Source organism: Echinops telfairi, unplaced genomic scaffold (genome assembly GCF_000313985.2).
Source record: "Echinops telfairi isolate 266 unplaced genomic scaffold, ASM31398v2 ScPeMD7_11;HRSCAF=52, whole genome shotgun sequence".
NCBI classification, from domain to species: Eukaryota; Metazoa; Chordata; class Mammalia; order Afrosoricida; family Tenrecidae; genus Echinops; species Echinops telfairi.
The window spans coordinates 38,146,983-38,162,268 of NW_022103908.1; the positions used below are offsets into that span (position 1 = coordinate 38,146,983).

The 15,286-nt window shown below is 52.8% G+C and overlaps 1 protein-coding gene across 2 annotated transcripts in view; it reads left to right on the plus strand.

Annotated features, from left to right (window-relative positions):
• The window catches only part of SERP2 (stress associated endoplasmic reticulum protein family member 2), a 28,129-nt gene extending 13,131 nt beyond the window's left edge, over positions 1-14,998 (plus strand). The window contains exons 3-4 of one of the 2 annotated variants that reach the window (XR_006679802.1): positions 5,630-5,843; positions 14,593-14,998. Coding sequence is in view for 1 of the 2 variants with exons in the window: in XM_045287136.1 (XP_045143071.1) it covers positions 14,593-14,633 (41 nt within the window). In the remaining variant the exon portion in view is untranslated. The remainder of the gene's footprint in view (positions 1-5,629; positions 5,844-14,592) is intronic. The other variant, XM_045287136.1, reaches the window with a different exon arrangement.
• The last annotated feature ends 288 nt before the right edge of the window (positions 14,999-15,286 follow it).

The window sequence follows — 15,286 nt, forward strand, 5'->3', positions numbered from 1 at the left end:
ACCAAGCAACACCGTACAACAAAACAGCAACAACATCAATCCACTGACGAAGAACAAATTAAAATATACCAAGCAAGAAAAACTTGTGTTTTCCAGTCTAGACTGTTGGGGCACCGGTTTTCTATGTCTTTATAAACTGATGCCCTTTTCCTCTCTCTGTCTGATTACATTGGTTTTCTCTGAACACATGAATCCCTATCCTGGGTTTACAGATCACTTCACCATGTCCGGGCAGTCAATACCTATACGGTCTCATTTCCCTCGAGTTGATGTTGCTGGTAATCATGTTTCGTACATTTAAAAAATGCGGACAGTAAGGGGAACGGTGAATTCTCTTCCTGCTAACGAAACTGTTGGCCATGGATCTCAATCTCTGGACTCTGCCCCGTCTCGCACCTTACTCTGTTAACCTACTGTTCTAATGAATGTTTGGTCGGACAGGGTGCTTTTTTTCTCCCCCAGGAATAGTGCCAATGTGCCCAGGGCAAATAAAGATTCAAGCCAGGCAAGTAATAAAGGAGGCACATTTATCTGGTTTCCTAGCTTTATCACAGAGAATTAAGCTGGTAGCATTTTGGCATTTAAGTGTCAACTGGCTTCTAGGTCAGCCTCTCTCCCTTTAAGGAGCTCTAGGGGCACAGTAAGGTGCGGTGGCAAAGTGGGTTGCATGGTGGACTGCTAAGTGCAGGTCAACAGTTGAAAACCACCAGCTGTTCCTCTGTAGAAAGACGAGGCTTTCCACTCCTAGAAAGCGCTACAACCTTGGGGACCCAGAGGGGCCCTTCTCCTCTGTCTCACAGCTCACGGTGAGTAGGAATCAATTCATCAGCAGCGAGGTTTTGTGTGTTTCAGGGATGCAGTGGCTCAGCATTCAGCTGCTCCCAGGTCAGTAGTTTGAACCCAGCGGCAGTTCTGCCGGAGCAAGCTGCACACCCTTAGACACCCTGGGAGGAAAGTTCAACCCTGTCCCACAGGGCCACTGGAATCCAATCAACAACACTGTGCGACTCCATTTAATGTAGGAAAACAAGTTTTTAACTCCCCAAGAGGTTATCCCAGCGGCTGTTGAGTTGAAGCTGACCCATGGTGGCCTGCCTTATATGTTTCAGAGCAGAATTCTGCTCCATTGAGTTTTCGGCAGGTGACTTTTTGTTGTTGTTGTTGAAAATTGATCACCAGGCCTTTCTTCTGATGTGCTTCTAAGTGAACTTCCGTCCTTTTGGTTAGCATCCTAGGGCATTACCCAGGGACTACCCAAGAAGGTATAACCCACCCCACCCACCCTGTCATCATGTCAGTTCTGACTCAGAGCAACCTTACATATAAATCTTTAAGAGAGCAGTCGGCTTCCTCTTTCTCCCTCCGAGCTGAGGCTGATGGGTTGTGGACCTTGTGGTTGGCACTCCAACACTTATCCTTTTATTATGGGGAGTGGTGGAACATAGCAGACTCTTGAATCCTGCTGCTCTGCTTCTTCCAAGCGGCCGTCAATGCGCCATGCCTCTTCACCCCACAGATGAATGCCAGCACTGTACCTGACAACACTGAAAGTGCGTTCTCTTGAGTGCTCCTTTGGAGCGAGGATGGTGAGACTCCATCTCTTGTCCTTTGGACGTGTTCTCAGGGGAGACCAGCCCCTGGAAAAGATCCTCATGCTCGGTGAAGGAGAATATCGGTGAACGAAAGGGAGATGCTCCGGAAGATGGCGGGGCATCCTGGCTGCAATAATGGGCATGCCATCACAACTGCTGGGACGGCAGCACAGAGCAGGCAGCGTTTTCCCCCTTCTGCACTGGGTCGCCTTGAGCCAGAGTCCACTCAACAGCCCGACCCGAGAACAGCACCCGTTAGCGGTCTCTTAGCCAGAAATACCAGCGTGTAGGCCTAAGTCAGTGAATGATGGTGGGTGCATTATGCGGAATTTCAGAAACAAAGTGAGTTTCATTTCCTGTGGTATTAGCTGCTGTTGAATCTGCCCCTGCTCGTGGTGACCCCAAACACAGTGGAACAAAGTACTCCCTATCCCTGCACCGTTCCCAAGATCGCTTACAAGGTCTGATCTTCTTGATCCGTACGGTGTCCATTGGCTGGTTTTCAGAAGTAGACCGCCAGGCCTATCTTCCTACCCAGTCTTAGTCTGGAAGCTTGGGTGGGACCTGGTCCGGATGGAGGCAGGCCTCCACAGGCAGGGGATGGTGGTTTCCCATGAGGTGCCTGGGCTGAGAATCGAACCCACGTCCACGCATGAAAGGTGAAAGTTCTGTCACCAAACCACCAACATGTGCCCCTTCCCGAAAGTGCCCTCATTAGGCAACTGCTTTGCCATAAATGGTCTTTGTTGGGGGGGGGGGGGAGGTAGCAAGGGGGAATGGATCACAGGGAGCCGCGTATGGCCTCCTCTCTGGGGGACGGGCACAGGGGGGGGGGCGGGGGGAGGCGCCGTTGGTGTAATAAAAACCGCCGGAACAGTGTGTTCTTTTGAGAGACAGTTTTATCCACGTAGTACATCTCGGGCTATCTTCTGTTTGTTTTGTTTCAGTTGGGAAGCAGCCTTCCTGGTGCTCATGTTGTACAGGTTGTGTCTGTTACGGGTCCCTTCTGATCACCATGCCAAGTAGGCCAGGCGTTTTTCTTGCTCCGATTGGCATGTGATTTTGTTGTGCGTGAGTCGTTTTAGCTGCTTTCTTTGTCCATCTGTCCTTCCTCAGCCTCCTAGGACCCAGATGGACCCTGCAGCCCAAGGGGCTGAGGGGCCCCCTGCAGGGGCCTTGCCCTGAGCCGGCTCCCTCTTTGCAAAGTGTATCTCCCAGGGCTGCAGGCAGCATGGCCTCTTTCCAGATAAGCTGCTCGGCCTGGCTCAGGCAGTCCCGGCTCCTCAGAGAGCTGCTGGGTGGCTTCTGCAGAGGGCGTGTTTTTATCTGGAGGCTCTGAGACTCGCGTGGCCCCGACAGTCTGTCTGAGACTGTTCACCGCAGAGATGCTGTCACACAGATAGACCAACGGCTATCTTCCCAAGGCACTTGCAGCCGGCCATAAGGCAGCCGGTCCCCACGTGTCTGTCTGCCCAGAGCACGGGTTCCTTTGTTTGTTTGTGTTTGTACTTCCCCCTTTTGTGCCCAGCGCTTTGAAGAACAAACACTGCCGAGGTTCAGCTGGAACGTGAGCTGCGGTTGATTAATCCTGTCTGTCGTGGACAGGGTACAGAGTCCATTGTCACGTCCTTATCTTTGCTGTCCCTGCCCTAATGCCAGTGACACAGCGACCACGCAACACCAGTCTTCAGCATTTTTAGCTTTCTGCTTTGCCCGGAATGCCTCAGGACTGGTGCAATTGGAGGGATTCACTCCTTGGCCTGCTATCTGTTCGCAGGGTTGTGCTACTTAGAGCCACTCTCCTGAGCCCTGGTGTGATCCCCAGAGTGACTGGAAGCAGCAGTAAGGAGCGCTCTGGCTTTGCACTGACGGTGTGGCTGTCCCTGCCCCCACCCCTCAGCGAAGGTTTCAGCTGGGACCAGTGTGATATTCACAGCACCCTGTGACTCAGAGAGAAACCCACCAAGTGCCAGCCTTGCTTCAGCTCCCTTCCACAGGGACCCCTGGTTTGCATTTCTCTCTGGCCTATCCGGATATTCACTTCCTAATAAGCCATTATGAGACTTGTGTGGTGACTGAAGCCCGGGTAGTCTTAAAACTGACCAACTTACAGCCCTTTCCCCTCGCATACCCCCATCAAAGTGGAGCCACTTGGGAAATAGGATTAACCACGAACGGTTTCCCCGTGATTTTCTAGATCTTCCATGTTCATCAGTGAGCAAAATTACTTTTAAATTCATTTTAAAACAAATTTACAAAATCGCTAGGTGAGTCGTTTTCAGCCTTTTAATGTTTGGGGTTTTTTTCTAGTCGCAGCCAGAAAAAAACCCAGCAGGGAACAAACGAGAGGGCAGCTAGTGTGGTTGGAGAGGGTGTGTGCCCGCGTGCACGTGTGCATATGGGGTGCCTCCGCTGCTGTTCAATGATCTGATATTTGGGTTCCCCAGAGGAGAACGCTCATCCGGAATCTCGGGGGTCAGTACTGACCTTGTCATCTACATGGTCGATTATTCTAAGGTGTGTGTACCTCACGAGGGTTATTGTGCCCTTAGAGACCTATTGGTTGGTTGACAATTGAGTCATGGAGGTCAAGTTCACTTCTAGGCCATCCACTTGGTGGTTCCACCAGTCTCTGGCTTGCCAGTCAGCCTGGTCTTGTTTTATGAGTTTGAATTTCCCCCCACTTGGGCACCATCTAGTTCCTCTGGTCTCAGGGTCATGGAGACTGATGCTTGCATGGCCCATGAGTCCATTGGGCTAATTCTTTTCCTGCATCTATTATTCTCATCACTGGCATTCCCTCTGGACAGGGAGATACCACAGCTGTATTTTAGATGCTGTACTCTCAAGCTTGGAAGACCTCGGGTACTACTCGTCCAAAGTAGGATGCAGAACATGGCCGTTTGGGGCTGTGTTTCCATAGGATTTTGGATGGCCAATTTCTCAGAAGTAGATCATCAGACCAAGGTGCCTCCAGGAGGGCTGGGTTCTCCACCCTTTCAGTCAACAAACAGCCCAGCAGGTTAGCCCAGCCCTCCTTTTAAGGGGTTAGGCATTGTTCATTGCGTCCAGGTGACTAATAGCGAGCAAGTTCACTGTTGAGCTGCCCAGAGGCTTCTCCTTTCCTAATCATGAGGATTTCTCAATGCTTACAATGTAAAGGGTCCAGTCACTTCATGGTAATGGTTTCAGAAATGTGTGTTGTTTTGATATTTATGTCGGTAACCCTTCACCTCATTGTCTTCTTACCTCTGGACGCCACCCCACCCCCACCCCCACCTCAGATAGTTTTTCCCCGTATCCTGAATGTTCACCAGAAAAGGAGGACAGTAAGTACATGGACCTTTCTGGTGGCCTGGCTTTGTAACGGTGCGAACCCTCATGAACACAGTTCTCAGGATGGTGAGGAACCTCCATCAGCCCTGAGCGCGGCTGCCACTTGCATGGGTAGAAGGTCGGGTCTGTGAGCCAGGAGGGCAGCTGGGACCTCATCTCTGTTTCTCGACCGAGCTCCTCATAAATGAGTCCATGGGGGTGAGCAAGCGCTGTGCCTACAGCTATTTTGGCTTCTTCCATTTCTCAATGCTTATAATGCCGGGCCTTACACACATATTTTATAGTCACACAGAACCTGCAAAGAATATCTGATACTCCTATGCTGAGAACGTGAAACTGAGACGCATAGAGGACCTCAGCTAACATCTCTGAAGCTACCAGCCCCTCCTCTTTCTCTTCTTGTGCTTCTTTCTCTTGCCAACGCCCCAAAAAACACTACCGAGCACAGCAGTTTCCCACCGCTGGAGAGCCGTATAGAACTGTATGTTGAAAACTCAAGTTCCTGTTCTTTCCTGTCAGAAAAAGGCACACTTTCTAGAGACCCCGGACTGGCAGCCATCCTGGGCCGGCTTCCCTCCAGACGGCTAGAGCACTGGCTGGCCCAGCCAGGGCCGCTTGCTTGATGGGGCGACTGGGTCCCATTCCCCGGGCTCTTTCCTGGACACTTGCTCAGGGCAAACTGGAATTTGCCGTATCTGCAGGTCAACCCCATGCACACTGGCCCTGTCCGAAGCTTCCCTGAGATGGTGGCAATCTGAGGGAGTCCTACGCCCCAGTGGGACATCTGAGGAACTGCACAGCCCCGGAGGAGCTCTTCTGCTGCCCATGGGAGAGCCTGCGGACAGTCCCTTCCTGAGGTCGGAGGTGACCGAGGTGGAGAAGATGTCCCTGCACCTGCCATTGTGCCTCCTCCAGGTGACTGTGCCTCCCTCGTTATGCGTCCCCTCAGCAGAGCCCGGGGTCCCCGTCCTGTCCTGTTTCTCAGGAGAGCGTTTCTGCTGTCTACCCTCTGACTGTGGATCGACGCCTTTGCATGCTTTGCAGATAGTATCCACTCTCTGTCCCCCGGCACCTCTCTCTTCCACCTTCGCCATCCTTGAAGAAGCAGGAACAGAGGTTCATGGGAAATGACTGCTTGCCTTTGACCTTCCTTGTCCCCATCTTTTATAGAGTGAAAGGACCCACCTTTGCCACATCTTGTCGCCTAACTTCTCTGCTTGTCTCTCGTGGGGCCCATCACTATCTTACCAGCTCTTTTGTTCCTTTTTTTTTTTTTTTTCACGTCGGTCATGTGTTTAAAACGAACAGTCATCTCGAAGTGGTGGGAATTCCAGAATTGCTGTTCCTCTGGCCTGTCTAATCACTCCTCTCAGCAACTCCCTCTTTCTCTCCTGCTGCCAGCTCTTGAACCTGGCTGCAGGAAGTCTGCTGGGGTCTGCAAGGGCACCACTCCCTTACACTTTGCTCAGGGATCTACCTAGGTCCTTCCTGGCCTGTCTGAATCCGTTTCCATGGCCGGGGCAGGTCAGTGTTCATGCTGAGCATATGACAGGGCTCAGTCTGCCTTGGTTTCTTGGTGCTGCTGTAACAGACCAGCCACCAGTGGGTGACTGTATCTCCTCACAGTTTGGGAGGCTGGGGGTCTGAAGTCAGGGGTTGCTCTAGTCTAGGGGAGGGCTCTCACCACTCCTTTGCCTCCGTTTCTGTCTTTGGCGGCCTGTGTGGGGCATGGGTCTTCCCCTCTGTGCCTCAGCTCCTCTTAGATATCTCAAACAACGGATTGGTTTAAGACACATCCAACCCTGGCATGCCTCACTGATGTGGCAAAGAAGCCCCTTTTCCCAAACAGGAGTATGTCCTCGACATGATGGTGCTGTTTGCCATCGAGTCTCTTCCAACTCACTCACAGGTCAGAGTAGGTTTCCTAGGCTGCAGACTCTGCAGGAACGGATTTCCAGGTCTTTCTCCCGCAGCACTTGAACCGGCGCATTCAAATCTCCAACCTTCACGTCAGCAGCCAAAAGCGGAGTATAGCCATTGCACTCCCAGGGATTCACAGCACGAGTTCTGGGAGGACATTACTTAGTCTGCAACCCCGGCCTTCAGAAGGCTAGGGTCTGTCGGGACTTGCTCTTGGGACATTTGAATCCGAAGGTATCCATTTGAGTTCTGGCACTTTTTTTATTACAAAGTTTACAAAGTTATCATTTGAGCTTTTGAAAATGTATTCCCCACCCCCACCCCCTGCCATGTTTTGTGATCCTTTTCTCCTTCTGTTCATTTGAGACATATTTGTTGCAGATCTAATTTCGTGCCCAGTGCTCAGTGAGGCCTGGGACAGAGTTGTGGGCAAGTTGATAGAGGGCCCCCATTCTCCTGGCACTTCCGGCTTAGTGGGGAGGAAGGGGGAGGCTGGCAGCTCAGCCGGCAGCATGGCAGCTGGGACCGCTCCGCTGGAAAGAGCCCCGAGGCTGTGAACCCACAGCACACTCTGGGCAAAGCTTCTGCAAGTGTGGTCCCTGGAGCAGCATCCCCTGCACAGAGCTCTTGGGTCCCACAGAGCTCCGGCCTCCTCCATGAAAGGCTCCAGGGTCTGGGGTGGGGATGGGGGTGGAGCGCATCTGGGTTCTGACACCCCCTGAGGGTGCTGTGATGCAGATGCAAGTTTAAGAACCGCTGCTCCAGGTGTTGAAAGAAGGCTTTTCAGAACAGTCTAGCAGAGGGAGAACTGGCAGAAGGGGTAGGGGGGAATCTTTCCGATAGAAACAGTGGTGTGTAAAAATCCGGTAAAAACCGGGTGGTAAGACACATTGTCAGGAGAGACCAGTCTCTGGGGAAGGGCACAGGGTGGCCACAGAGAGGAGTCGGAACCAGCCCTGGGCACCTAACCAGAACCATACAGCAGCCAGGAAGCACAGGAGTTGTTGAGAGCATGTGCCCTCTCAGTGGGAAGCAGCGTGTGTGGAGAGCGATGACAGGACTAGAACGGGCAGGTCACAGGGCCTCACCCGGGACTGGGCAACAGGGGTTTTTTGATGTGCTTTTAACCCAGGGCGGTGCAATCTCCTTTGCTTTTAGCTGGAGGACACAGCTTAGAGAACAGATTAGGGAGATTTGCTCTTAGCTCTAGCCACAGCTTAGAGAACAGATTAGGGAGGAGCAAGAAGGGACCGGTTGGTCATCGAAGGCGGCGGGGGCGGCTGTGGGCAGCTTGGACTAGAGTGGGCCTGCAGAGGAGAGACAGGTCCTTCTGTGGAAGCCACAGACCTCTGGCCTCGCCTATAGGGCTCCTCGGTGACCTCGGCGCCCAGGCTTGCACGGCAAGTTGGGGCATAGTGTGGCAGTGCGGGAACTCCCAGGAGGTCCTGTCGCGTGGACCCACCCAAAGGTGGACGTCAGTGAGCTGGTAGCAAGTGGGTGCCAAGCTTCCAGGGGGTCCCTGGTGGAGATGCCCCTTCTGTGAGTCGTTCACATCTAAGCAGCAGTGGAAACTGTGGGCCCCGATGCGATCTTCCAGGGAGAAAAAAAATACAGTGAGGGGAGGAAAACCCAGAACTGCGCACAGAGACAAGTCAGTGTGTGATGGTGGGGCGGGGCCTCAAGGGGAGGAGACTGGCATCCCTGAAGCGAGGAAAGGGCGTTTCCAGGAGCAAGGGCTCAGGAAGGAGCAGGAGCTGTGGACTGAAAGATAGAAACGCCACGAGTGACTCTGTGGCCGTGGCCTTGTGGTTGTGAATTACAGCCAGGCCAGCCCCGGACTCGCGTTGCTTCCCCACCCTGCACCATCCCCTTGATCACATGCCGGTTGGACTGCGGGGATTCTACACTTCCCATTGGCTGATTTTCTTAAGTAGAGCACCAGGCCTTTCTTGCAAGTCTGTTTCCAATTGGAAGCACCGCTGAACCTTGCTCAGCATCATAGCGACACACAGGCCACCACAGACATGGGGTGCACTGGCTAGGAATTGAGCCCAGGCCGTCCGCCTGGAAGGCGAGAATTTACCCCTGAACCACTACGGCTTATCTCCAACCCATAGCGACCCTCGAGGACAGGGCAGAACTGCCCCTGTGAGTTTCTGAGACTGTCAACTCTTTACGGGAGTAGAAAGCCCCATCTTTCTCCTGAGGAGCGGCGGGTGGTTTCGAACTGCTGACCCTGCCGTCAGCAGTGCCGCTCATAACCACAATACCACCAGGGCTCCTTCAGCCTGGTTTCAGTGAAGAGGGACGCTCAAATGAAGTGGATTGAGGAGAACACAGGGAAGGCACTAGAGCCTGTTGGGACGGCTCTGGGGACAGGCGTGGCCAGGCAGTTGCTGGGGGCCGTGAAGCCAGCAGATTGTCTTGGCTTGTGGGAATGGAAGCACTTCTCGCGTGAGAGATGTGCTCAGGAAAGGTTTCTGAGGCCAGGGATCCTGACTCCGCCTGCGCAGACGCGGATGGGTCCTGGGGTGCCTGCTCCCCCCTGGATTCCTCTGAGGCCCTGTGACTGAAGTCCCTGACCTGAAGTGCCTCCCGTTCTTGGCCACCTCCTCCCCGCTGTCTCGCCTGGCCACAGCCCCTTTCCTGCAGCCCGCTCAGCTGTTTTCTCAGCTTTGTTCACCCGCTGTGAAGTTATTAACTTGTCAGGGTCTAGACTCCCCACTTCCTTTCCCTCTTTGAACTGCCCCTCGGCTCCCTTCCTGTCTCTCGCCTCCTCCCAAAGTCCGCCTTTGGAAGGTTGGGGGGGGTGGGGGCGGGGAGTCACCCTCTGGGTCAGCACCGGCAGGCCCTCAACATGTCCCTGACTAACCGGGAGAAAAGACTGAAGGCTTTCTAAAGACGGTGATAGGACAAGGGAAGCAGGAATCACAGCATAGTCGCGGAGGCCAACAGTGAGCTTACAACAGACAGTGTTCACAGTGATTTCTCCTCCGAGAGCCTTCGGTTTCTAAGGGTCATTTGTAAACATGGTCAAGGCCCGAGGCCTTTTGCATGCTAATTCGCAGATTCAATTAGGATCTGTGAGAAGCTTGAATTGGTTTTCTTAAAGCAGATGCACAGAAACAGGTAAGTGGTTTCACTGGAAGTGCTGCTTCTCCTAGAAGTGGTGTTTTGCCCAGCACTCTTCAGAGCCATTTGCAGCTGTTACAAGGAACTGAGTGAGATTATCGCCACCCGGAATGTTTTCAGTCACGGCTTTCCGGGATATGATGGACGAAGACACACAGACTATTTATTCACTGACTGACAAAGCATGGACTCGGGACATGTTGTCCTGAGTGACCAGTCCCTGGAGAAGGACCCTAGGTACGGTCAAGCTGAGGGGCAGAGCGAAGGAGAGGCGGACCCTGGACAGGACAGATTAGCCCAGCGCTGCAACCATGGGCTCTGCGCCAGAGTAGCTGTGTGGCTGACACAGGTCTGGGCCACGCTTGGCTCTGTTGTGCTGAGGGTCCCTGTGAGTCACAACGGCCAATCGGGATAATGGATGTCTAGCCTAAGGACCTCGTTAAAGGAGAAGTAACCTGGTTGTTTGAGCTCTGTTACAGGTAGATAATTAGCTTCGTCATGATAGGTGCTCTTTGTAATTCTTTAAGGTCCACCTTATCGATGGTTCTATAAGGAAAGAAACCCCGGCTCAGAGCTGTTTAGTGATTCCCTGGGGCTAACGTCTTGAGAGAGCTGGTAGTTATGCTCAGGCCCTCACTCTGATGTCTGTTGTAATCTCAAAACTCATTGCCATCAAGTCCATGCTGACTCATAGCAACCCCATAGGACTGAGTGGAACTGCCCCAGTGGGTTTCTGAGACTGCAACTCTTTACCGGAGTAGAAAGCTTCGTCTGCCTCCCACGGAACAGCCGGTTGTTTTGACCGCTTGACCTTGCAGCGAGCAGCCCACCCGAGCTCTAGCAACGTGACATACGTGAACACTGGGCCTAGGGCAGGTTGGTGCAGTAACACCTGACTGTGTCCAAGGCACAACTAGGAGACCCAGGAAGGAGAGCTCACAAGTGCAGCTGGTTGGTAGTGACTGCCAAGTTGACCCTGATGCTTGGAGACTACAGGCTCAACTGAACCAAATGTTGGCAGGCCTAAGGAGATATACTTTATATAGCAGGGGTCCTCACACTTTTAAAACAGGGAGCCAGTTCACTGTCCCTCAGACCTGTTGGAGGGATGGACTATACTTAAAAAAAAAAGTATGAACAAATTCCTATGCACACTGCACATCTCTTATTTTGAAGCAAAAAAACAAATGGGGCAAAAACACCCGGTAGGCGGGATAAATGTCCTCAGAGGGCCACATGTGGCCCGCCATAGTTTGAGGACACCTGACTTATAGGGTCACCAGGATTTTCTTCCAGGTCTTTTAATCGCAAATCTCCATCAAAACCTCTCTACTATTGTGACTGTACTGATCCTTGAAATACCACTGGCCCCAGGGATGGGATTCAAATAATTGAACAACCAGTTTGCTGCCCTAATGATCATCTTAAGTATAAAAATCACATACTTAGAGGTAGTTTATTATTTCATAGTTAATACTTAAATAAGAATAATAAAAGAGGTAAACAAAACTACTGTGTTACAAGAAAGAGTTTTAAAATATTAATGAAAAATAGTAAATAATATCTGAAGAAAAACAATAAAACTGTTAAGATATTTCCATGATGTTTCTTGACCGCCATCCTCACTGACACATTCTTCCCTTTTATCTGAGCATCATCGGCTGAGTGATTGATCCTTAGCCATCTTTTCACTGAAGGCATGGCATCCCATTCCTTTAGAGGAAGGCCAATTAGATAATAGTCATTGTGTTGGCTAGATTAGAAATAGGCCACTTCTCTTCTCTGAACATATGTTCATCTTTGAAAAAAATCCTTTCTGCTTCTGCTGAACTTACTGCAGTTGTGCTGACAATACGTTTAGCCCTTTGAACACTTTCAGGAATTGTGTAATTCACTCCCAAGATCGTTGGGAATTTGGGGTGCAACACTACGCTGAAAGGGGTGACAGCGTATCACCCTCTGGTTGCTTGACACTTTTCCTCTTTACGTTCTATGTTTGTTCACGGATGTCACAAACACAAGGGAATAAAAATGTAGCATTTCATAAAAAATATAACGAGTTTTATAAAATGAATAAACATTACAAAGTGTAGGTCCATCTGATTTTTGATACCAGTGGATGCAATGCACGTTACCAAGGGCGCTTAGAATACCCTGGTGCCCAGAATAGCATTGAAAAGCCGTAAGGAATGTGAACGCGATTTCCACGTGGGCAGCTGCCCACCTCAAAGAGAACCCTGGGTACAGGTGCTGTTCTTGCAACCAGTTTGCCAACTCAACAAAAATTTAGGTACTGGTTCTGCCAAACCTGTGCTCACCAGCTGAATCCCACCACGGATGAGCCTAGCTTTTGGCAGCATGTGAGCCCCCCGAGCCTAAGAAGCTGGCCGATGGGTGGAGAGAACGAAGTACAGCAGATGAGACCCAACAGCATCGCACAGCTTTCGGAACAAGATCCCAGCGGCCTCCATGACGCCGGGTCTTCCTCGTGGTGATGTGGTGACAGTGATGAAAAGGTATCCCTCCATCCTCGCTTCAGACACCCACTTGAGGAAGGCAGTGACCACGTGAGCTATGGTGTCTTTCTTCTTTTTGTTGTTTTAGGAGAAAGGAAAATGCATCGGGGCTTTATCTACCACTCAAATCCAGCCAACCTAAAAAGATGCCCGAGCCCTTGGCTTTATCTGTGTGTGCCTGAAACACAGGCTGCACGTTTGCTCCACATGCTCATTAGCGTTAGATGGGCAACCACGGAGAGCCTCGTTTCCTGAGGACTCGCAGAGCCTGGTGCGACTGCTGGCCACTCGGGAAGCTCTGCCCCCGGACGGACTCTGGGCGCCTGCTGTGAAGGTGGGAGGGAGGCCTCTGTGAACTCAGAGTTTATTTTGCTTCTACCCATGAGACACCCAGCCTCCTCTCAACACCAGTCACTTACGGCCTGCTGTCATCACCAGCGTTGTCGTCATCCAGAGGGATCAGTGTTGCCAGCTGGGAGGCCGGGACAAGACACTGAGACCCCCCTCACCTGGAACACATTTAGAATCCCACGGATAGCAGCAGGCTGGGAGCTCGTTGGACCAGTTCTTACCAAAATAGGCAAGGGGATGGGAGGGGTGGGCGTGGAGTGGAGGTGGCCGGAATCCTCTGGGGGCTTGCTGGCTAGCCACCACGTTGGTGTATCAAGAAGTAAGGCCAGCTAGTAACGATGAATAGCCCCGGGCCCATCAGCAATGCTCTTGTTGAGGAAAATCCAAGCCCAACCCATTATCTTCCAGCCATGCTGCCTCAGAGTGACCCGCTTGGGGGGGCGGGGTGGGGGGGAGTGAGCCTGTAACCTCCCAGTCTTTCTCCCAAGGAGCTGCTGGTGGTTTTGAACTGCTGACCATTCGGATCACAGCCCAACGAATAACCACTACACCACCATGGAGACAGCGTCCTATCAGGGGGTTACAGGCAGCCAGGGATTGATTCCCTAGGGAGTTAAATGGTTAATGGGATCACTGCTAATCAAAAGGTTCAAGGCTCACGTGCCTCAGACTAAGGCCTGGTGATCGACTTCCAAAAGTCCGGCTCCATTCTGACACACATGGGGTCACCGCGAGTCAGGACAGACTTCACGGCACCTGGAACAGGCAGCCTAAACGTACGTCTTCATCAAGGGCTAGCTCGAGCCCGCGCCCTCGCTCGATGGTCTTCTGTTCATGCCGGGCCCTCCTCACCAGCCCAGAGGTGGATGTTTCACAGGTCGCTGTCATTTCGAAGGGACAGACTCGCTGAGGGCAGCTGAGGGTCCATCCAGAATCCAAAATTTGGTCCATCCGGAGGACCAAGCAAACAGTCTCCACCCTGAGACAAGAAGAACTAGATGGCGCCCAGCCACCACTACCAACGGTGCCCACAGGGACCAGAGTAGGTCCTGGACACAGCACAAGACAAACGTGGGCCAGAACGCCAATCCTAAAAGAGATCCGTCTGACTAGAGACCAAAGGAACTCCCAAGCCTATGGCCCTTAGTGACCCTGCAGGTCTGGAACTGAAAACCTCATGGCTTAACTTTCAGCTAAACAGTAGACAGTCTGTAAGGCAAGCAGTCACACTCGGGCATGAGCACACACACCTTAATCACCAACAATTTGAGCCCCGAGGGGCAGCGTTGACACAAGGACACGGTTCAGAAGGGTCAGGAAAAGAGGAGGCCTGGACGCTGCCAATGGGGAGGAGGTGAGGGGCTGACAGTGAAGGCGATGGGGCAAGACGTGCATGCCCTGTGCAGCACAACCCTGCCGCTTCACAACACAGAGTTAACACACAAATCAGAGGTCACTCCCTGGGCCACTGGAAACCCCATACTCCCTTCTACCAGGCGGGGCAGAACGCCTCCTGGGAAGGGCCAAATCTCTGCCTGGCCCTCACCCTGGATGGAATTAGCAGGAGTTCCCTGGATAAATCCCTGAGGCATCGGTGAGCCCCAATTTTGAAAGCATTTCGCCGACCCCTTGTGAACGCCTGGCTTGATGAAGCCCGCACTGCAGGGAGGGGGCTGGGGGCTGGGGGGCTTCGGGCTTCCAGCTGGGAGCCCTGTGGAGTCTGAACTCTGCCTTTGCCTTTGCAGCGATCTTCCAGATCATTCAGAGCATCCGGATGGGCATGTGAGCAGGCCCAGGTTCGAGGCTGCTTCCCTCTGGCTGGACGGTGGGGGGCCCATGGGGAGCGAGCAAGCTGTGCAGAACCGGCGGCGGCTCCCTCAGTTGGTCCCCGGTCCCCACAGCTCAGACGTCTGTCAGGCCGCACTGCCTTCTCCCAGGCCCTCGCGGTGCACGTGGGCTCCCAAGCGGGCAGGACAGTGGACTCTGCTGTTGGCTGGCTGGGCCGCGCGCTCCAGGCGGTGGTGTCTCCTGTGTTCCACTCCGGCTGGTCTGCATGTGGCCCTCTGAACGCTGGCCGTCCCGCCTGCCACGGATCCAGTTTCGCCTCCACTGGGAATTGGTTTTACAAATAAATGTCTTTGTTCACCCTTATGCCGTGTGTGGTTGGCAGCGAGAGAAAAAAACACCCTGACCCACCTGAAGAATCCAAATAGCTCAAGGGATGGGGTGGGGTGAGGGGCAGGGGGGCTAGATGCCACCGTCCAGAGTCTTCAGCTTGGGGACCAGAACAAGGGTTCCCCAGGGCCTCTCCGACTAAGGCCCAAAATCCTCACCAGAAATGCACCCCTGGGAAGGTCCAATGGCCTTTACCCAGCCGGCTCTCCTTTGCGTTGTCGGCTTGGTTTGGTTTTGCGGATCCAGGAGAATCGCCCCCAGTGT